At 46.8% G+C, this 21,134-nt stretch overlaps 1 protein-coding gene and 1 pseudogene across 5 annotated transcripts in view; both read left to right on the top strand.

Moving 5' to 3' along the window:
- Positions 1-272: 272 nt before the first annotated feature.
- On the top strand, positions 273-1,800 carry LOC311585661 (guanine nucleotide-binding protein G(i) subunit alpha-2-like; annotated as a pseudogene). The gene has a single exon. The product of its transcript is annotated as a guanine nucleotide-binding protein G(i) subunit alpha-2-like (transcript).
- A 2,863-nt stretch (positions 1,801-4,663) lies between these two features.
- The window catches only part of RABEP1 (rabaptin, RAB GTPase binding effector protein 1), an 86,014-nt gene continuing 69,543 nt past the window's right edge, over positions 4,664-21,134 (top strand). The window contains exons 1-2 of one of the 4 annotated variants that reach the window (XM_084761329.1): positions 4,664-4,917; positions 17,521-17,619. In XM_084761329.1, coding sequence (XP_084617455.1) covers positions 4,884-4,917; positions 17,521-17,619 — 133 coding nt within the window. In that variant the 5' untranslated portion in view covers positions 4,664-4,883. Of the gene's footprint in view, positions 4,918-17,520; positions 17,620-21,134 lie in introns of those variants that run through there. The other 3 variants (XM_084761331.1, XM_084761332.1, XM_084761330.1) reach the window with 3 other exon arrangements.

Below are 21,134 nucleotides of genomic sequence, written 5' to 3'. Positions count from 1 at the left end.
TACAACTTCTGTAGCTAATGAAGGCTTTGAGCATATGTTAGTTTTCTCTAGTACACGTCTTGGAGTGGCATCTGGTTGCTGGGCCTTAGGGTTTATATAAAAAGAAAGAAAGAAAGAAAACGGGACTGGGGTGTAGCGCGGTTGGTAGAGTACCTGCGTAGAAGGCACAACCCCTGACTTCTTAATCCTAGCATTTGGGAGGCATGGGGATCAGGAATTCAAAGCCAGCATAAGCTGTAGAGTGAGTTCAAGGCTAGCTTGGGCTACATGAGAACCTGTCTTTTAAAAAAAGAAAAGAAAAAAAAAAGAAAGAAAGAAAGAAAGAAAGAAATGGGCAGAGAGAGGGCAGGCGGTGGGAGCGGAGTTGGGTCGGTGGGGCGGAGCAGCGCCCTGTGGGGACCAGGCAGGGTCAGAGCCGGCAGGATAGGCTGCACCATGAGCGCGGAGGACAAGGCAGCAGCGGAGGAACAAGGAACACTCTAAGATGGATAGACAAGAACCCGAGGGAGGAGGACAGCAGGAAGTCGGCGCGGGAGGTGAAGCTGCTTCTGTTAGGTGCCGGGAAGTTGGGAAGAGCACCATCGTCAAGCAGATGAAGAGCATCCAAGAGGACGGCTATTCAGAGGAAGGATGCTGGCTGTATTGAGCGGTTGTCCACGGCAACACCAATCCAGTCTGTAGTGTCCATCGGCAAGGCCATGGGCAGCCTGCAGATTGACTCTGCTGACCCCCAGCGTGCACGTGATGCCAGGCAGCTGTTTGCACTGTCCTGTGCTGCTGAGGAAGGAAGCATGCTACCTGAAGACCTGCCGGGTGTCATCCGGAGGCTCTGGGCTGCCACGGTGTGCAAGCCCGCTTTGGCCGCTTGCCGGGCGGGAGTACCCACTTCATCACTCAGCCGGTTACTACCTGATCGAACCTGGGGCGCATCGCACAGAGTGACTGTGTCCTTATGCAGCAGCGGGGATGTGCTGCGGACCCGTGTGAGAACCACAGGCACCGTGGAAACACACTTCACCTCCAAGGACTTGTACTTCTAGATGTTCGATGTGGGTAGTCAGCGATCTGAGCGGGAGGAGCGGATCCGCTGCTTTGAGGTGTCACAGCCATCATCTTCCCTGTTGCCCTGAGTGCCTATTATGATTTGATGCCGGCTGAGGATGAGGAGGCAGATCGCATGCACGAGAGCATGAAGCTGTCTGACAGCAACTGCAACAAGTGGTTCCCAGACACCGCCATCATCCTTTTCCTCAACAAGAAGGACCTGTTTGAAGAGAAGATCACACAGAGCCCCCCTGACCATCTGTTTCCCTGGGGACACGGGCCAACAAGTACGAGGAGGCAGCCGGCTACATCAAGAGTAAGTTTGAGGACCCGAGTAGACACCAAGGAGATACACATGCCCTCCATGTGCGCCATCAACACCAAGAACGTGCAGTTTGTGTTTGATGGCATCGCTGGCATCATCATCAAGATCAGCCTGAAGGACTGTGGCCTCTCCTTAGTGGCAGCGGGCCTGGCAGAGCTCTGGCTCTGCTCCCTACCCTGAGGAAGATGGGGACAAGAAGACCACACTCCCTGCCTGTGGTTCCCCCCATCACCCCGCAGATGTTTCTCCCGTTGTTTCTGTTTCAGCTCCCCTGTCCCCTCCCTTGGTTCTAGACTTGGGTTGCCACAGGCCTGTTTGGAGCCCACCCTTGTTTGAGGTCGAGAGTGGCCATGGCATACCATTCCTAGGCATCTGTTCTGGTTTTCTAACCGTTGTGTTGTTCTGGGGTGGTGTGTGTGTGTGTGTGTGTGTGTGTGTGTGTGTGTGTGTGTGTGTGTGTATAGCGCATGCAGAGCGTCCCAAGGCCTGTGTCTGGAGATATGGAGGGGTATCCACTTCTCCAGCCTGGACCCCTGGCTTTGTCCAACAGCAGCCCTGACTCCAAGTCCAAATGTTTATAGGGAGCCTCCTGCCTACCCCATCCTCTGCCCCACGGAGGCACCAAAGGAAAAAACACAAGAGTCATGAGGGACACGCCATTCCTGGGGACACAGTCCACCTGCTTCTTCTTCTTCTTCTTCTTCTTTTTTTTTTTTTTTTTGGCCAGGTTTCTCTGTGTAGCTTTGGCTGTCCTGGACTCACTTTGTAGACCAGGCTGGCCTCGAACTCACAGCGATCCACCTGCCTCTGCCTCTCAGTGCTGGGATTACAAGTGTGCACCACCATGCCCGGCGTTCACATGATTTGAAATAAAATGTAGAAAGAAAAAAAAATGAGTATGAAAATGTATATAACTTTTGAATCTCCTAGCTTCACCTGCTTATTCTTGTAGCTTAAAAAAAAGAAAGAGAGTAAAAGAAGAAAAGAAAGAAAAAAGAAGAAAACTGCAAACTTTTTTAGAGAAACCTATTTAAAACTGAGGTCCTGACCAGCATCCCCCACCCTGCCCCAGGCCCTTTCCAGTGGTTCTGTGTGTCTGTGTGTTTACACCTTTCCCCTCCCCGCTGGCCTGTCCTGAAGCCCTGGGCCCAGGCTCCATTACCCTAAATGTAGCTCCTTAGTGCTAATCTAGGAACCTCCGCTGCCTGCTGAGGGGCCAGGCTGCTCAAGCCCTCGCCCCAGGCCAGGGTCCTGCAGCGGTGAACAGCTTCCTTGCTTTCTTCACGTTTTATGGAACTGCTCACATGATTTTTTTTTCCAAGACAGGGTTTCTCTGTGTAACAGCCCTGACTGTCCTGGACTCACTTTGTAGACCAGGCTGGCCTCGAACTCACAGCAATCCACCTGATTCTGCCTCCCCGAGTGCTGGGATTAAAGGCGTGCGCCACCATGCCTGGCTTGTCTGATCATTTCTGTGTGACCTTGGTTTTGAGGACCTGGCAGCAACCCTGATTACCACTGGCATTAAGTGTGTGGCTCACCTAGTGGAAGGGGCCCCATCTGTAGTGGACAACATCTGCAGTCTTTATGGCTCCTATTCCTGTTAGTCACTGCACATAAGCCTGACAGGACAGATGATTACTGAGTTGCCCTATTCAGGCCAAAGGTCTCCCTGCTGAGCAAGGATTTGCTCACCCCGGCAGGTCAGATATGAAGGAGTGGGTGGAGACAGGTCTTGTTTGTTCTGTCAAAGGCATATCAGTCATCTGGGATGTTACCTGCTTAGAAGTCTGAATATAAACTCTCTCTTAGTGTTAGTGGGACTTGAGGCAAAAGCACAGATGGCGGCCTAAATCAATTAGAATTAAAAGCCATTCTGCTGAGCCGTGAACCTTACCAGAGCCTAGTCGTCATCTGCTGTGACTAGTGGGCATCGTTACGGTTTGAATGTAGATGTTTGCAATGACCCTGGAGCACACTTGAATTTAGAATTCTTAGGGGGGAAAAAAGTAGGACCTGGTGGTCCGGCCCGGAAGTCTCAGCTCTCAGGGGGCTGAAGCAGGAGGATTGCAAATTTAAGGCTAATCCGGGCAACGTGGGGAGATGATGTTTCAAAATAAAAAAAAAAAAAAACAAAAACAGAACAAGAGAGCTGGGCACAGTGCCTCAAGGGAGGCAGGGGCAGGCTGATCTCTGAGTTGGAGGCCAGCCTGGTCTACAAATCCAGGACAGCCAAGGCTACACAGAGAAACCCTGCCTCAAAACAAAAACAAACAAACAAACAAACCCAAAACAAAACAGGAGCTACGGCTATAGCTGAGTGGTGGAGAGCTTTTGCCTACTGTGGGTGAGAGGGCTGCGAGCTCTGGCCTGGCTACTGGCCCGCAGCTTGCCTTCCTTCTTTCCTCACCTATCTTACACCACGAAGGATCTGTGAACACACACAGCAGCTCAGATGTCTAAGGGCAATGCCACCTCCTCCAAATGCAGTTGCCCTTTGGCATGTTGGGAAATGCTTACACACTGTCTTATAGACAACGAGGAGACCACAGCTTCAGCCACCCGGGGAGGGGAGTCTGGGCAGGTGGACTTTGTCACGTAGTGGCAGGCTATGTAGACTCCTTGCCCTAAGGAGGCAGCAAGGTCTGGGCTAGGGCTGCAGAGGGTGTCTTTAAAGGCTGGAGCCTAGGGCTGGCTCTCTTGCCCAGACATAAAGGCAGTACTTTCTGTAGCTTCTCCTCTCCTGTCATGAGCGCGAGCACTGCTTCTGGCCCTGTCTCCAGCAGCTTCTCTGGGCTGGGGGCATAAAAGTCAGATACAGGGGCTTACTGGAAAGCACACTGGCCACACTAGCTTGCACATCGGAAGACCTGGGGTCCAGGCCAAGTTCCAGCCACGACGATTCTTCCCACTTTATTACCTCGTTTTAAACTTTTCTCAGCGACTGTACTTGTCAAGGTTATGAGGTTAGGGGATTCTCTCTCAAGGTCACACAGCTAGGCGAAGTAGCGGCTGGGCTCGCTTAGTTTCTCCTCGCTCGGGCTTTATTTTATTTTTTTGCCTGGGTTCTGGGAGAGCCCGGAGCTTCAAGAGTCCTCGCCTTTCCAGCCACCAGCCTCGCACCACCCTCGCACCACCCTCGGCTCTCACCAGCTCTCCTCTGGCCCTCAGGCCCAGGGGTACCCCCCACAGCCCCCCAGCTCCGTCCCCGGTCTCCCTCCCGAGGCCCCGCCCCTCCCCTTAGGCCAACGTCACGTGCCGTCCCGTCCCATCCCCCCGCGCCTGCGCAGTGCTTATTTCCCGCTGTCAGGATGAGGAGGCGGAGGTCGGCGCTCCGGTCCGTCTCTGCCCGAGGCTGTGGCGGCGCCGGCGGCTCCAGCCTTAGCGGTTCCTCCCTGGGCGGCGGCGGCCGCGGCTCGGTCGACGCCTCCTCCTCCGCCAGCTGAGCCTGCCGGCAGCCCGGGACGCCGCTGCCCCCCCGCCCATCCCCGTTCTCCGAAGCCGCCTCCTGGCCATGGCGCAGCCGGGCCCGGCTCCCCAGCCTGACGGTGAGGCGCCCACCATGGCGGGCGGGCGGGCGCGGCCTGCCCGGCGCGGTTTCGCGGGAGCCCTTGGGGGCCGGAAGGGCACGCGCGCGGGCGCGCGGGGGGGACCCCGGGGGAGGTGACCCGCGGGCTGGAGGCGGCGGGCCGCGCGGGCGGCCGCGGGGCTGTGCGGCACGGCTGGGGAGGGGGGCGGGAGGCGCGCGCTGGCGGCCGCCGGGAAGGGCGTGGGGAGGCTGCGGGGACCCGGCGGCGGCGGGGGGCGCGCGGCGAGAGGACGGTGCGGCGGGATTAGCACGTGGGGCTCCTCCCGTGGGGAGGATGGAAAGCGAGAGCGTGTGCTATATTCGTGAAGGAGGCGAGCCTCCGCCTGGACAGTGGCGGTGTGCCCGCTCGCCCCACCTCCGCCCCCCGCCTCCTCGGGCCACGCTCCAGCTCTCTTTGCACCGGGCTTGTAAAGGTAACTGGGGTCGGTAACGATTTGGAAGCATTCTTTGAGTGGTTAAGTGCTGCCTAAATAAATGGTAAGCCCGGGCGCGTTCCTTAGCCTCTCAGGGCCTCGCTTTCTGACGCTCCTCATGCGTGCGTCAGGTTCATGCCTCTTCTTTATCGGGGAAAGATGGGCAAGCCATGGGCCAAGCGATAAAAGATGGCAGCGTTCACATGGAAGAGGGTAGCTTAGTATTCTGAGAGTGTTAGGAATGAAAAGGGTGCTCGAGAAAGCCAGAGTCGAAGAATCACTTTTCCTCTTCGTTTCGTGTCTTTCGAGCTTGCTTTGTTGACCATGTTGACCGACACTTCTGAGCTGTTCTCCTGCCTCAACTTCCCGAGTCGCCGAGACTTACAGGTGCAGGACAAACTGGCTTAATAGTGCTCATACTGTATTTTTTGGAAGGAAAAGGAGGTCTTGTCCTAAATAAGCCATCGTGGCTGTCAGAGCCATTCATGACTTCTCAGCCGACTGAGCTCTGCTTCCGAGGTTCGACTACATAGTTTCAGATTCCCCTCCACCCCCCAACCTGGAGTTATGTGTGGAAAGAATGTGCTCGGTCCTTGGCAAGATCTTACTCTATCTAGTTGAGAAAATTCTTTCAGGTGTATTTCTATACTCGACCTTTGGGCTTAGCATCTATCCCGTAAGCAGGATGTTGGGATGCGGTAGTTGGCACAGGTACTTAACTTGGTCTTTTCCAAGGGTGCTCTCTCTTGAAATAAGCTTTTGTGAAAACCTTTCTGTTCTCGCCGTGGGGAAACTGGAAACAATGTTATCAGATTTTAAGGCTCTTGTTGCTCTCCGGGAAGTATGCTCCAAAAAGCCTGTTAGCATATAGTTTTGGGGTTTGTTAGTTGCCTAAGGGGTAATGTCCAGCCTAGACTTTAGCTTGCTTGCTGTTTCTATTCCAGTAGAAGAGGGAGGTGCTTCTGGTGGGCTGTCAGGAAGGAAGGATGGCATTTGGACCTTCTTTTAATTGTCACCTTTTGTATTTGCCTGAGGGGAGGAAAACTTTACAAACCATCTTTGTTACTGCAGACAGAGGCAGAATACAGAGAAAGCTCTGGCTTCTGTAGGGTATGCTTAACTGGCTGCTGCCGCCTTTTGCCTTCCATGGGCAACTCAGGTGACATGAATCTGGACTCTAATTTCCTGTCTCTTTCAAGATATGAAATGGAGCTGGGCGTGGTGGCGCACGCCTTTAATCCCAGCACTAGGGAGGCAGAGGCAGGTGGATCGCTGTGAGTTCAAGGCCAGCCTGGTTTACAAAGAGTCCAAGGCTACACAGAAACGCTGTCTCGAAAAACAAAAACAAAACAAAAAAGATATGAAATGTTCTTCCCTGCAAATAGGCAGAAGTGACTAAGCATTTCACAGAAGCAAGGAAAACATTAGCCTTGAGGAATCTCTTATTCTTGCTATTCTTAGTGCAGGTTTATTTCCTATTTTTTTTTTTAAATCTTAAGACTATGGGATTTATTGTTGTTGTTGTTATGATTACAATAAGTTAGTATAAATGGGTAAAGGTAACTATTGGTTGACAGAAGGAGAATTTGGTGTATTTGAGTTTTTTGTGTCAGTGTCTGCTTAGAAGTTCATCTTGGGAAATTATTTTTTCTCTTTAGTTGAGTTCATATTGATAACTTTAATTAAAAGCACACTTGAATTTCTTAGTCCTGGTGAATTAAGAAACAAAACAACAACAACAACAACAACAACAAAACCAAAATTATGGTGGGCATAATGCCCCGCTCCTGTAATCCCAGCATTCCAGAGGCAGAAGCAGGTGAATCACAGGAGTTGGAGGTCAGCCTGGTCTAAGGCAGCCAAGATAACACAGAGAAACCCTGTCTCGAAAAACTTAGAAATTATTGGAGAATTCCTTTGCATCAAACTGACAGTTCAATACAACTACTTTAGTCTGATTTCCCGTCGTTTCAGAAGAGTTGCTAAGAATCTTCCTTTCTGACATACTTTGCTTTTCATGAGGATTTGCTATATTAAGAGTTGGTTTGTGAGTAATTGGCAAGATGAGATACAGCCATTTAAATTTTTTATTTTCTTTGGTTTTTCAAGACAAGGTCTCTTTGTGTAGCCTTGGCTGTCCTGGAGTCACGTTGTAGACTAGGCTGGCCTTGAACTCACAGTGATCCACCTGCCTCTGCTTCTCGAGTGCTGGGATTAAAGGCCTGTGCCAGTAATTTTTGAAAGTTTTGGGTTTTTGATGGTGCACTTTAGTAGATAAATGTCAGTTGATCAAATTATTTTCTGTTGAGAATTCAAAGACAAGTATAAAAATTCTCAGATCTTAGTTCAAGCTAAATTACATCTTAGAAGCATTTGTCCTGCTTTTGCTTCATTAAAATTAAATTCTTACAAGTAACATTTATATGTGTATGTTTGTATGTATATATACATATCACGAGGTGTGTGGTGGTAGGACAACTTGTGTGGGTTGGTTTTCTCTTTACTATGTAGTTTCTGAGAATTGAACTCAGATCATCAGGCTTAACAGCAGCCATGCTTGCCTGCTGTGTGATGTCATCAGGCTTGACAGCAGCCATGCTTACCTGCTGTGTGATGTCATTGGGCTTGACAGCAGCCATACTTACCTGCTATGTGATGTCATCAGGCTTGACAGCAGCCATGTTTGCCTGCTGTGTGATGTCATCAGGCTTGACAGCAGCCATGCTTGCTTGCTGTGTGATGTCATCAGGCTTGACTGCAGTCATGCTTACCTGTTGTGTGATGTCATCAGGCTTGACAGCAGCCATGCTTACCTGCTGTGTGATGTCACTGGGCTTGACAGCAGCCATGCTTACCTGCTGTGTGATGTCATCAGGCTTGACAGCAGCCATGTTTGCCTGTTGTGTGATGTCATCAGGCTTGACAGCAGCCATGCTTACCTGCTGTGTGATGTCACTGGGCTTGACAGCAGCCATGCTTACCTGCTGTGTGATGTCATCAGGCTTGACAGCAGCCATGCTTACCTGCTGTGTGATGTCACTGGGCTTGACAGCAGCCATGCTTACCTGCTGTGTGATGTCATCAGGCTTGACAGCAGCCATGTTTGCCTGTTGTGTGATGTCATCAGGCTTGACAGCAGCCATGCTTACCTGCTGTGTGATGTCACTGGGCTTGACAGCAGCCATGCTTACCTGCTGTGTGATGTCATCAGGCTTGACAGCAGCCATGTTTGCCTGTTGTGTGATGTCATCAGGCTTGACAGCAGCCATGCTTACCTGCTGTGTGATGTCACTGGGCTTGACAGCAGCCATGCTTACCTGCTGTGTGATGTCATCAGGCTTGACAGCAACCATGCTTACCTATTGTGTGATGTCATCAGGCTTGACAGCAGCCATGCTTACCTGCTGTGTGATGTCATCAGGCTTCACAGCAGCCATGCTTGCCTGCTGTGTGATGTCACTGGGTTTGACAGCAGTCATGTTTACCTGCTATGTGATGCCACTGGGCCCTTTATTTTGTTATTGTATGATCTTTTCCATTTAAAAAATTGTATGTGGGGCTGGAGAGACGGTTTAGTGGCTAAGAGCACTGTTTGTTCTTCCAGAGGTCCTGAGTTCAATTTCCAGAAAATACATGGTGGCTCACAACCATCTATAATGAGATCTAATGCCCTCTTCTGTCATGCAGACATACAGGGAGACTGAAAACTCATATACATAATAAATAAAATTTAAAAATTGTGTGTTAGAAGACAGGATTTTGAATGTTTTCCCATAAAGAAGTGATAAATATTTGAGGATATAGATGTTTAACTTCATTTATACACTTCATAATATATGCTAGCCTCAAAACATTGCAAAGTACCCCCATTGATTTATTTTATTTTTATTTTTATGGTTTAATTTTTAAAATATTTATTTTTATGTGTGTGTGTGTTTTGCCTGTTTGTGTACCATGTGCATATCTGGTCCTCTTGGAAGCTGGAAGAAGTATCCAGTTCCTCTGGGACTAGAGTTACCGATGGTTGTGGCTGGGAATTGAACCAGGTCCTCTGGAGGAGTAACCAGTGCCTTTAACACCTGGGCTATCTCTCCAGCACTCCACTGGGGCTTTCATGTATTTTATATATTATATATTTATATATTTCCCCATTTCTCAGAGGTGAGATTTCTGTTCTGCTTTTGATTCTCAAGTTACACAGACATGCTACCCTTAATCCCTGAAATAGATAGGTACTCTACATACATAGGCCTACAACTAACTTTCTTTTTTTTTTCAAGACAGGGTTTCTCTGTGTAGCCTTGGCTGTTCTAGACTCACTTGGTAGACCAGGCTGGCCTGGAACTCACAGAGATCCACCTTCCTCTGCCTCCCGAGTGCTGGGATTAAAGGCATGAGCTACCACACCTGGCTTGACCTACAACTTTCTTATCTCACTTAAATGTTATTAATCATTACTCTGTGTGTGTGTGTGTGTAAATGGTTATATGGCTGTGTGACATGCCATAACCATTGCAGGTTTTACCTCAGGAATCTTCACATCAGCGAGGGGGCTACTATTATAATATTATTACTGTTCCTAGTTTTTGATGAAGAAACTGAAACATAGAGAAATTAAACATGCATGTAGTTACAGTAAGTTAGGGAGTCAGGATTCAAACACAGAACATCTGGTGCCAGGGCCGCTGGTTTGCTTCCTGGATCAGGAGGCCCATTGTCTCAGTACTATAGCTCTGTCTCGTTCTTACTAAAAGACGATTCCTCACGGGTATCGTGCAACGAGGTATTTGCTTGTTTTTCTCTATCATCTTAATGATGTTTTATTATGTGCATGTATATTTTGCTTGCATGTATATCTGTCCCTCGTACCCACAGAGGTCAGAAGAAGGGATTGGATCTTTGGAATTATTAGAGTTACAGATGGTTGTGAGACACCTTGTGAGTTCTACGGATCGAACTCTGTGCTCTTAACAACTAAGTCATCTTTCTAGTCTCTGCTTTTATCTTTATTATTGAAACAGGGTCCCAGTCTAGTCCAGGTAGGCTCCAATTCATGATGATTTCCTGCCTTATGCTCTGATGTGTTGGGTTACAGGCATGAGACACCCTGCCGGGCTTGTAGGTTGCTTATCTCTTCATTTTACAAGCCCTGCTAAAATGATAAACTTGTGCTTTTTTTCCTGTTGGGATTTGAATCCGGACCTTGTGCATGCTAAGCAAGCTCTGTACACTGAGCTGTATTTCTGATTTTGAGACAAGATCTCACCCAAGCACAGGCAGGCCTTGCACTTAAGATTCTCCTGCCTCAGCCACCTGAATAGTTGGAGTTGCGGGCCTGCACCACCAGTGCTCTTGCTTTTATAGCTGTGAAAGTAAGAGTTAAAGAGTGCATGGGGCTAGAGAGGTGGCTCAGGGGTTAAGAGCACTGACTGCTCCTCCAAAGGCCCTGGGTTCAATTCCCAGCAACCACATGGTGGATCACAGCCATTTATAATGAGATCTGGTGCCCTCTTCTGGCCTGCAGGTATACATGGAGGCAGGGCACTGTATAAATAAGTAAGTAAGTAAATAAATCTTAAAAAAAAAAAAGAGTTAAAGAGTGCATTCTGAGGGGTTTAATGTTAAAGCTACTGCTAGTTTAAGTTTAAAGAAAAGTATTAGTTTATATACCTGCCAAGGTATATGAGAAGATAAGCGTTCCCCATCAAAAGCCTGGATGGTTGTTTTAAATTTTTCTTCTGATAGCTTCTTAAAAAGCTATGTTGTTTCCATCCATCTGTCAGCCTGTCTTTGTCTATCTCTCACCCAGTTCTCAGACACATCTTTTGCTAGGTAGCTTGAATTCGCTGTGTAGCTCTGGTTCACCTCAAACTGCCACTAATCCTGTCTCATCTCCTGAGTGCTGCGGTTACAGGCATGTCCACCATGCCTGAGGTGTAAATTTGTTTTGTTTTGTTTTCTTTTGGACACAGGTTTCTCTGTGTAGCCCTGGCTGTCCTGGACTCACCTTGTAGACCAGGCTGGCCTCGAACTCTCAGTGACCCGCCTGCCTCTGCCTCCCGAGTGCTGTGGTCTCTGAGGAGTACAGAGACAAGCCAGACCCCGGACCTAGGCTTTGTTCCTAGGTCGTCATTAGTTATTAGTTAGATTATTCTATAGACAGTTGTAAAACTGTTTATTCAACGATAATAAATGTGTACTCGGCACAATTCTCAGTAATTATAATCCATCAGTGGGCATGGCAGGTAATAAATAGACTGGCCCTAATGAAGGGAAAACAGATAGTAAACATAAACAAGTTACATAGATTCTTAGCCAATAAGTGTTCTTCAAAAAGGCAGCAAAGCAGAGCCCTGGGCTAGGTTTATTTTTATTACTTTTGGGTACATGTGTGTTTGTGGGGTGGGATAGGTATCTTCGTGCCCAAGAGCTGGAGTCACAGACAGTTTGAACTACCAGATGTGGGTACTAGGAACTGAACCTGGGTCCTCTGCAAGAGAGATGATCTTAACTGCTAAGCTTCTCTCTAGCCCTGGGGTGGGTTGTAATGGAAATGGTTGGAATAGTGATATTCAAATTTAGATGAAGTCTGTGCAGAGACCTGAAGGATGCAGTGCAGCTGAGGAGATAGAGCTTTGTCCCTGAGGGCTGGGGTTGCAGACGCAGCTTGCGTTTTGTGTTGGTGACTGGTATATGAGCTCAGGCCCTTCTGCTTGTGTGGCAGATAGCTGCAGCCTCAGCTTCCTTTTCTTGTTAACTTAGAGGAGCTCTCCTAAAATTCGAGTAGCCTTTTGCTATATATTAGATATTTTTCCTGGTTTGTTCCTTACCTATTGTTTTTTGTTCATTGTACAAAAAGCAATTTTATAATCTGACTTTTTTATTTTTAAGTTTATGGTTTCAATGTTTTTGGCTTAGAAGGACCTCTCCACCTTCCATGTTTAAAAAAAAAATCCAATTCCTAATGCTTTTATAGTCATTTTTTGTTTAATACTTTAATCCACCTAGATCTTATTTTATATTTTACTTACTTTTTTTGAGATAGGGTTTCTCTGTATAGTTCTGTCTGTCCTGGAACTCATTCTGTAGACCAGGCTGGCCTGGAACTCAGAGATCCACCTGCTTCTGCCTCCTGAGTGCTAGAATTAAAGATGTGTGTCCCACTGTCCAGTTTATTTTAAAATTTAAAAGAAAAAGTTTAAAATGAAGACTTAATTGGTTATCTACTAGGAGAAAAGAAAACCTTAAGAATATAGTACTGTATCAGCGCGAGACACGAGCAGTTTCTGCTCCTAGGGCGGAGGCCAAATATCCGGGGAAAGCTCCAGGTCTGGTCCTACTCAAGAGCGGTGTGCAGTCAGCGCCTGAGCCGTTCCTAGCCTGATAGGCTCCTCACGTATAGTCATTACATTGCGCTTAATCTTTATAAGAGTGTCTGTAAACTTTTATTGTTTATTTTTGTGTAGCACAGTTGTGCCAGGTGATGGTGTGTTTGGGGAATATAAAATGAATGACACCCAGCCTGCCTTCTAGACATTGCTGAAGTAGAGAAGTAGTGAGAAGGTGCTCATGAGAAAACAGTGGTAGGCCCTGTTGGTGGGCATTTTTTTTGAGACAGACTTTCTCTGTGTAGCCTAGGCTGTCCTGACTCGCTTTGTAGATCAGGCTGGCGATCCACCTGCCTCTGCATCCCAAGTGCTGGGATTAAAGGCATGATCCACCACTGCCTGGTGCTGCCTCCTGATTTTAACTGGATTTGTGTTTTATTTTTCTTTTAATTAAAGTGAAATTTGCCAGCTATAAGTAGCTAACTAGTTTTAGTCTTGTTTCCTAGGACCGCCCAGAGGAGAGCCCAAGCATTCTTTCACATGTCATTCTGAAGGAGTTCAGCGTGTTCTTTCTAAGTACTCGGTGACTGCTTCCATTACACGGCTGCAATCTACTGCCGTTCTTTAGATTCTTTTTCAGGCAGATTCCAGTTGTTAGTAATTTTTAATGGAGCATGGAACCTGGTGTTCTGTAGATATACTTAACCTAAGGGAAAGTAGTGGAAAGTCATTATTACCCCCCCTCCCCCCCAGGATTTCTCTCTGTAGCCCTGGTTATCCTGGAACTCTCTCTGTAGACCAGGCTAGCCTGGAACTCAAGAAATCCACCAATTTCTGCCGCCCCAATTAAAGGGCAGCTAGAATTAAAGGCCTATACTACCTTACCTAGCCCAATACTTTCTTTTTTTAAACAAGCAGTTTATTAGTAACGGGTATTGCAGATGGTACAGAAATGCTCCTCTTGGAACATAAAAGTCAGTGTGTACAAACACCACGAGGAAAAGGCAGTTTGTCCGAGTGATAGTGGTATCTCAGCATAATACTTGGCATAGAGTAAGTGTGAGCAATAGATATTTATAAAACAGCCAATTATGATCATGTGGCCACACTTTCTCATTCACAGTACTTTGATTATACATAGCAGAGACATCTTGCATCATTCAGAAAGCTAGGTAACACAGACCATCCACTCATACTGTATTCCCTTTTATATAGAGAGTGGTCCTTGAACACAGTCTTGAGGGGTAAGACTTTCTGACCAGTGGGGAAGTAAGTACATGGGTGCATACAGTTTGCCAAGATTGAGTTACGGAGAAATAGAAACGCGAACAGTCTAGTAATGAGTAAGAAGACTGAGTCAGGAAAAGTCTGTCATAGAATAAAGGCCCAGGGTCTGATGCCTCCACTAAGATCTCTGTGTGGCCCTGGCTGTCCTGGACTCGCTTTGTAGATCAGGCTGGCCTTGAACTCACAGCGATCCACCTGCCTCTGCCTCCTGAGTGCTGGGGTTACAGTTGTGCGCCACCACGCCTGGGGTACCAGTTTGCTTTTTAACTTAGATATTTTGACATATGGAAGTGTTTTCGATTTGTGTGATTCTGTTATCAGTGTTATTCTTCGGGGCGTTGAGGTTTATGTTCTGCCTGCTATTTTCTGTTGCTTGCTTTTAAATATTTAATCACTGTGAGGTGGTGTTTTGATGTAGGGAATGAGATAAATGGGTAGCTGCCATCCTTCACCATCCAGTGGTTACTCTAGGTGGGTGAGCCTGTGGTCAGACTGCTTAGTGTCAGTTGTTGTTTTTCTCTGGTTTGTAACATTTTGGTATTTAAAGAGCCAAATACCCTTCATCACTCATTCTTGGAGTTATGTTTGGCTATTTTTGAGTATTTACTCATTCAGATAAAATTCAGGATGAACACATATGTTTTTTTACCCACTATATCATTCTTGTTGTCCAAGACAAGACTTAAAAACTCCATGTCCTGGGGCCTCAGATTAGACTCCCAGTAGTGTGTATAAGAAGGAAAGGTGTTAGTGTTGAATTACAAACTAAGGAGGACATACCATCTTTTTCCTCTCTTTTTTCTGATGTGTGTTCAAAATTTGCTTTTTAAGTGTTATGTGTATCTGTGTATGTACACATAGAAATGTAGGTGCTGTGGAGGCCAGAAGAGGACACTGGCTCCCGAGAGCTGGGTTAACAGGAGCCTGTGACACGAGCGATGAGAGCTGAGCTGTCGGCAAGAGCAAGTGTGCCCTAACTACTGAGTCATCTCCCCAGCCCCGACAGCTATATAATTACTATATCAATTTAAGTATATTAATTTATTAAGTAATCCTTTTACTCTTTTTGAAGATGGTTTCATTTCTGCCTCTGAGTAGAATAAATGAAAATTGAGTAGAAGCTGGCTTCAGTGGTGCTTGCCTTTAATCCCAGCAGAGTCAGAGTCAGAGTCAGAATCAGAGCCAGAGGCAGGTGGATCTCTGTGAGTTCGAGGCCAGCCTGGTCTATAGAGCTAGTTCCAGGAAAGCCAGGGCTATATAAAGAAACCCTGTCTCAAAAAACAAGAACAAAATTGCTTCCTAAGTACTGGGATTAAAGGCTGTATACCACCATACCTGACCTTATTTAATTCTTAAGTTGTTCCTGTGTGAGTGTTTTTTAATTAATTAATTTATTATTATGTATACCGTGCTCTGCCTGCCTGTACACCTGCAAGACAGAAGAGGGCATCAGATCTCATTATAGATGGTTGTGAGCCACCATGTGGTTGCTGGGAATTGAACTCAGGACTTCTGGAAGAGCAGTCAGTGCTCTTATCTGCTGAGCCATCTCTCCAGCCCCCAGCTGATTTAAACTTAAATCCCCAAACACAGAAATACTGAGTCATGGGCTAGAGAGATGGTTCAGCAGTTAAGATCACTGGCTGCTCTTCCAGAGGACCTGGGTTCAATTTCCAGCACCCACGTGGTAGCTCATAACTGTGTATAACTCTAGGATCTAACGTTCTCACACAGACATATATACAAGTGAAACACCAGTGCACATAAAAAAAAAAAAAAAAAAGGAAAAAAAGGAAAAGAAACACTGAGTCATAAAAATAGTTAGCCTTAAACCCAGGCATTTAATCCCAGCACACAGGAGGCAGAGGCAGGTAGATCTCTGAGTTCCTGGTCAGCCTGGGTTACATGGTTGGGACTTTATCTCAAAGTTAAACCAACAAAAAACGTAAAGAAAAAACCATTAGTATTTAGATACACTGCCTTCCACATGTCATGATTAGTAGTGTCCTAGTTTCATTAATAACCCTTATCTCCTTTCTTGGATTTAAAATATTTACTACTACTACTACTACTAATTACTATTACTCCTGTTCTTCTGATGCTGGTGGCGGCGGCGGTGGTGGTGGTGCTGGTGGTGCTGGTGGTGATAATGGTGCTGATGGTGGTAGTGGTGATGGCGGCAGTGGTGGTGTTGATGGCGGTGGTGGCAGCGGTGGGGATGGTGATGATGATGATGATGATGATGGTGATGATGGTGGTGCTGGTGGTAGTGATGGTGGTGTTCACCATGGGGACATGTGCTGGTCAGAAGACAGCTTTCAGGAGTTGGTGCTCTTACTGCATGCTGCTGAGGCAGAGCTTCTTGTTTCTGCTGCTGTGTGCCCTCTGGCTTTCTGGCTGGTTTGTATGCTTTCAGCCTATTTTCCTGTTTCCATATCTCAATGTAGTCATGCTGGAATTACGGGTTCAAACAACCACATCTGGTTTTTTTGGGGGGCTCCAGCGATTAGATTTAGGTTGTCATGCTTATGTGGCGATACTTTTACCCCCAAGCCATCTCTCAGCCCTTTCCTAGATTAAAAATATATATATATTTTATTAATTTATTCATATTACATCTCAATTGTTGTCCCACCCCTTGCATCCTCCCATTCCTCCCTCTCTCCTTCCCCTTTACTAGATTTTTAATTTTATTTAAAGATTTTTAAATATGAGTGTGTGTGCAGGTGAGTGTCACCTTCTGGAATGCTGCCTGCTTTTGATGTACGGTCTCCCATTGGCTGAGAGCTCACCAGCTAGGTTAGCCAGCGAGTGCCAGGGCTCTCCTGTTCTTGCCTTCCCAGCATCCATGTCTGGCCTTTCACTTGGGTTCTGAGGGTAGAAAGGCAAGCCATGTACTCACTGAGATGGTCCCTCAGCTCATATATAGTAATTTGCTATCTAGAATAGACCTCAGTGTGGGAGCCTGGGGGTGTGTTGACAAGCTGGGCTATCTCATCTAAGGGGGGTGCAAGCCCTTGGCGATGTGGCTCTCTGTGCTCATTGAGTCTGAAAGAGGGCACATTCTACATTCTACACCAGCAGGCGAGGTTCAGGCGTCTGTCACCATCGTGGACCACGCTGGCTACGTTGTCTTGGTTTTCAGTACTTCAGAGATAGCTACCACTGTCTGGGGGTGTGTGTGAGGTGGTGGCTATCTTGGCTTGAGACTAGCCTTTGTCTTGTGTATGGGGGCTCTGTGTTTCTTTTTTTTTTTTTTTTTCGAGACAGGGTTTCTCTTTGTAATAGCCCTAGCTGTCCTGGACTTGCTTTGTAGACCAGGCTTATGGCCCATGTTTCATACTGTTCTGTGCAAGGTAACAAAAAGGCTGGTGTACTGCATCTCTGTTCCCAGAGGAACTGGCACCATTCAGACTCCTGTGTCCTATTGCTGCTGCCGGGCATTGACAACTGCTGCGCACAGGTTAAGGAAGGGCTTCATTGCACTTACACTCTGGGCTACTTAACCAAGGCCGCTTTTGTTATTGTCTCCAGGACCTCTAGTGACCTGGAAAAGAGCCTCTTCATCACTTCTCCCAGTCAGGAGTCACAGTCCCTGTGCAGAGGACCCAGGCTCAGCTATGGATGAGCAATGTAGGCACTATTTTATTATATTTATTTATTTTGGTTTTTTGAGACAGGGTTTCTCTGTGTATCCTTGGCTGTCCTGGACTTGCTTTTGTAGACCAGGCTGGCCTTGAACTCACAGCGATCCTCCTGCCTCTGCCTCCCAAATGCCGGGATTAAAGGCGTGCGCCACCACTGCTTGGCTAATAGGCATTATTTTATTTGTCTTAAATTTTAATGTTTTCTTTTTTTTTTTTTTTTTTTTTTTTTTTTTTTTTTTTTTGGTTTTTCGAGACAGGGTCTCTCTGTAGCCTTGGCTGTCCTGGACTCACTTTGTCGACCAGGCTGGCCTCGAACTCACAGTGATCCGCCCGCCTCTGCCTCCCGAGTGCTAGGATTAAAGGCATGCGCCACCACGCCCGGCTTTAATGTTTTCTTAAAATGCAGGCACGAGGGTTTTGAATTCCTGTCCTCTTGATTGTGTAGTAAGTACTTTTACCTGCAGGACCATCTCCCCCATCCACGGGTTAGTTTGTTTGAGATAGGGTTTCATAATGTAGTTTAGGCTGGCTTGGAATTTTTGAGCTTTCTTCAGCCTTCTGAGTTACTGTGACCAGCTAATATAAGGTTTTTACATTTTTATTTATTTATTTTTTTGAACACAGTTTCTTGTATTCATACTGACCTTGAACTTGCTGTGGAACCAAGGCTGCCATTGACCTTGTACTTCTGCCTTCACAACTCAGGGGCTGGAATTGCAGCATGTGTCACTGTGCACAGTTTATGGGCTGTTGGGGTCAAGTTCAGGGATGTGTGCATGCTAGGAAGTGTTGTACTAGTGGAGCTACACTTTATCCCAACATAGGGTGGTTTTATTTTATTTTTTAGATTAATTTATTTATGTGTTTGAGTTTTTTGCTTGCTTGTATGTATACACCGTATGTGTGCCTGACCCAAGCATCAGGTCCCCTGGGTCTGCAGTTATAGAGGCGATGCTGCTGCAGTGGGGATGCTGGGAACAGAATCAGAGTCCTCGGCAAGAGCAGGCAGTGCTCTCAATCCCCGAGCCATCTCTCCAGCCCTCAGCCTTACTTTGCTTTATTGTGATGTATTTGGGGCTGCTTTATTGCTGTTTGTGCATTCTTCCTTAAGCTCTATGGTCTCCTGGGTGTTTTCTGGTTCAGCTCTGGTACCCAGTTCAGCTCATCACAATGCAGTCTTGCTTCCCTCAGGATGTCCTTGGCCATATGAATTTCCCTTTCAAGTTGCCTAGAGAAATTCTACTCTGCCAGCTTGTAATGGCAGCATGCCATGGCCTGGGCTGATGCTGGCAGACAGCTTCTTTCCTGAGGTGTAGCAGATAAGTGACCTGCCTGCTTTGTCTACTGTCATGGCCTGGCATATTTTTTCCATTTTTTTTCCTCCCCAAGACAGGGTTTCTTTGTGTAGCCTTGGCTGTCCTGGACTTGCTTTGTAGACCAGGCTGGCCTTGAACTCGCAGCAATCAGTCTGGTTTTTTTAATTATATTTTTACATGGTTTATGTTGTAACATATATAATTTTTTATTTTGTTCTTTTCCCTTAGTATACATTTCTAGCTTTGGTCTCATTAAATGCATATTCCTATCATATCTAATAATTTCATTTTGTGCTTTTCTTCCTTCCTCTCCCTCCCTTATTTTTTTCCTTTCCTCCCTTCTTTCTTGGGTGCCCAGCTGGGCTTGAACTCCTAGGCTGACACGGCCCTGTCTTAGCATCCTGAGTAGCTGCATCGTGCTCATGTCCCCTGAGCCAGTGACACTTACAGGTCAGGACCTGTGGGTGTCAGGGGCTGTGCAGAGTCTTTTTTCCCCTTTTGCACTGATGCTCTGTGGCTTGGGCATCTTTTGGAGTTTTGAGCAAAATCTTCAAACAGAAGTTTATGGTTATAGTAAAGTAAGATGCAGGCTTCTTTTTCCCTCTTTTTTGTTTTGTCTCATCAAACTTAGTAAAGTGTTTCCTTTTTGAGGCATATAGTAGGACACAGCTCAGGGCTTGAAGATATCTTTAAGTTATTGTTCTTTCATGTCAAAATTAGGGAAAATTAAGCTAGACAAGTGGTGGTGGTGGCAACCCACTTTTGCAATCCAGCACTTGGGAGAGGAAGAGGACTGAGGGTAAACAGTAAACAGTAATGAACTAGGGAAAGTCAAGTACGTAAGAATTACTGGCTCTTTTCTTTAGTTAGGATTTTACTTTCCCTCTTCCCTTCTGTATTGGTGTTGCTTAATTCAGACATTTTGAGTCTGTAGGTTTTTTCCCCCAGTTTTTGAGACAGGGTTTCTCTCTGTAGCTTTGGCTGACCTGGACTCACTTTGTAGACCAGGCTGGCCTTGAACTCACAGAGATCCACCTGCCTCTGCCTCCTGAGTGCTGGGATTAAAGGCGTGCGCCACCATGCCTGGCAGGCTATGATTTTTTTTTTTTTTTTTTTTTTTTTTTTTTTTTGGTTTTTTGAGACAAGGTTTCTCTGTGTAGCCTTGGCTCTTCTGGACTCACTTTGTAGACCAGGCTGGCCTCGAACTCACAGTGATCCGCCTGCCTCTGCCTCCCAAGTGCTGGGATTAAAGGCGTGAGCCACCACGTCTGGCTTCAGGCTATGAATTTTTTAAAAACCTACTTAATTTGGGGTTTCTTAATGCTTCTCCCTCCCTTCCAACCTACCACCCCTAGGTAGGAGAGAAAGCAGGTTAGTGGGCACAGGGATGTAGACCTTTTTAGACTCAGTTCCTTGGGTCAATTCCCCTCTTAGTCCTCAGGATTACAGCAGTCCAGCTAAACAGCAAACAGCAAACGGCAAACAACAGCAGTGAAACAAATCCACAGCAGCCTTCTCAAACCATTCTCTGGAGTGTTTCTCTCTAGGAGCAGCATCTTGAAGCGATTCATAGTCAGTCTCTCTCTCTCTCTGTCTCTCTGGGCTTCTGTTTATACCCTCCTACACAAGGATGTTTTTCATCTGGCAAAGGCCATGTTCCCCAACATGTGGCAGTTCCCAGCTCACAAAGATCAGGTGCTCTCTCAGGAGGCTGTTATCAGCTGTGGATAAGCTAAGGCAGTTTCACATCCCACACTTGGGATCAAAACAAAAGCATGCATATATAACATAACCAAAACTTTGACTGCAACAGTCATTTTTCTTTTGCGATGGCAAGCGTTTAAAGTAGCCACCCTTGAAAACTAAACTAAACTAAACTAAACAATTGGAACCTCGAGGCTTGACATGGTGGCATGGTGAACACCTTTAGTCCAAGCAGTTGGCACCCTGTAGCAGTTGAGAATTACCGAGTTCCAGACCAGCTTTGACAACATAACAAGTTCTAGATTGTGGCCTTGGCTTTGGCCGGCTACATAGTGAGACCCCTGTTTTTCCCTCTCATCCCCCCCCTCTTTTCGAGACAGGATTTTTCTGTGTAGCCTTGGCTGTTCTGGAACTCACTTTGTAGACCAGGCTGGCCAAGAACTCAGAGATCTGCCTGCCTCTGCCTCCCGAGTGCTGGGAC

Source organism: Acomys minous (assembly GCF_964271855.1).
Source record: "Acomys minous genome assembly, chromosome: 16".
Lineage (NCBI taxonomy): Eukaryota > Metazoa > Chordata > Mammalia > Rodentia > Muridae > Acomys > Acomys minous.
The sequence above is the reverse complement of the archived record's forward strand: the minus strand, read 5'-3'. Positions and strand labels throughout refer to the sequence as shown.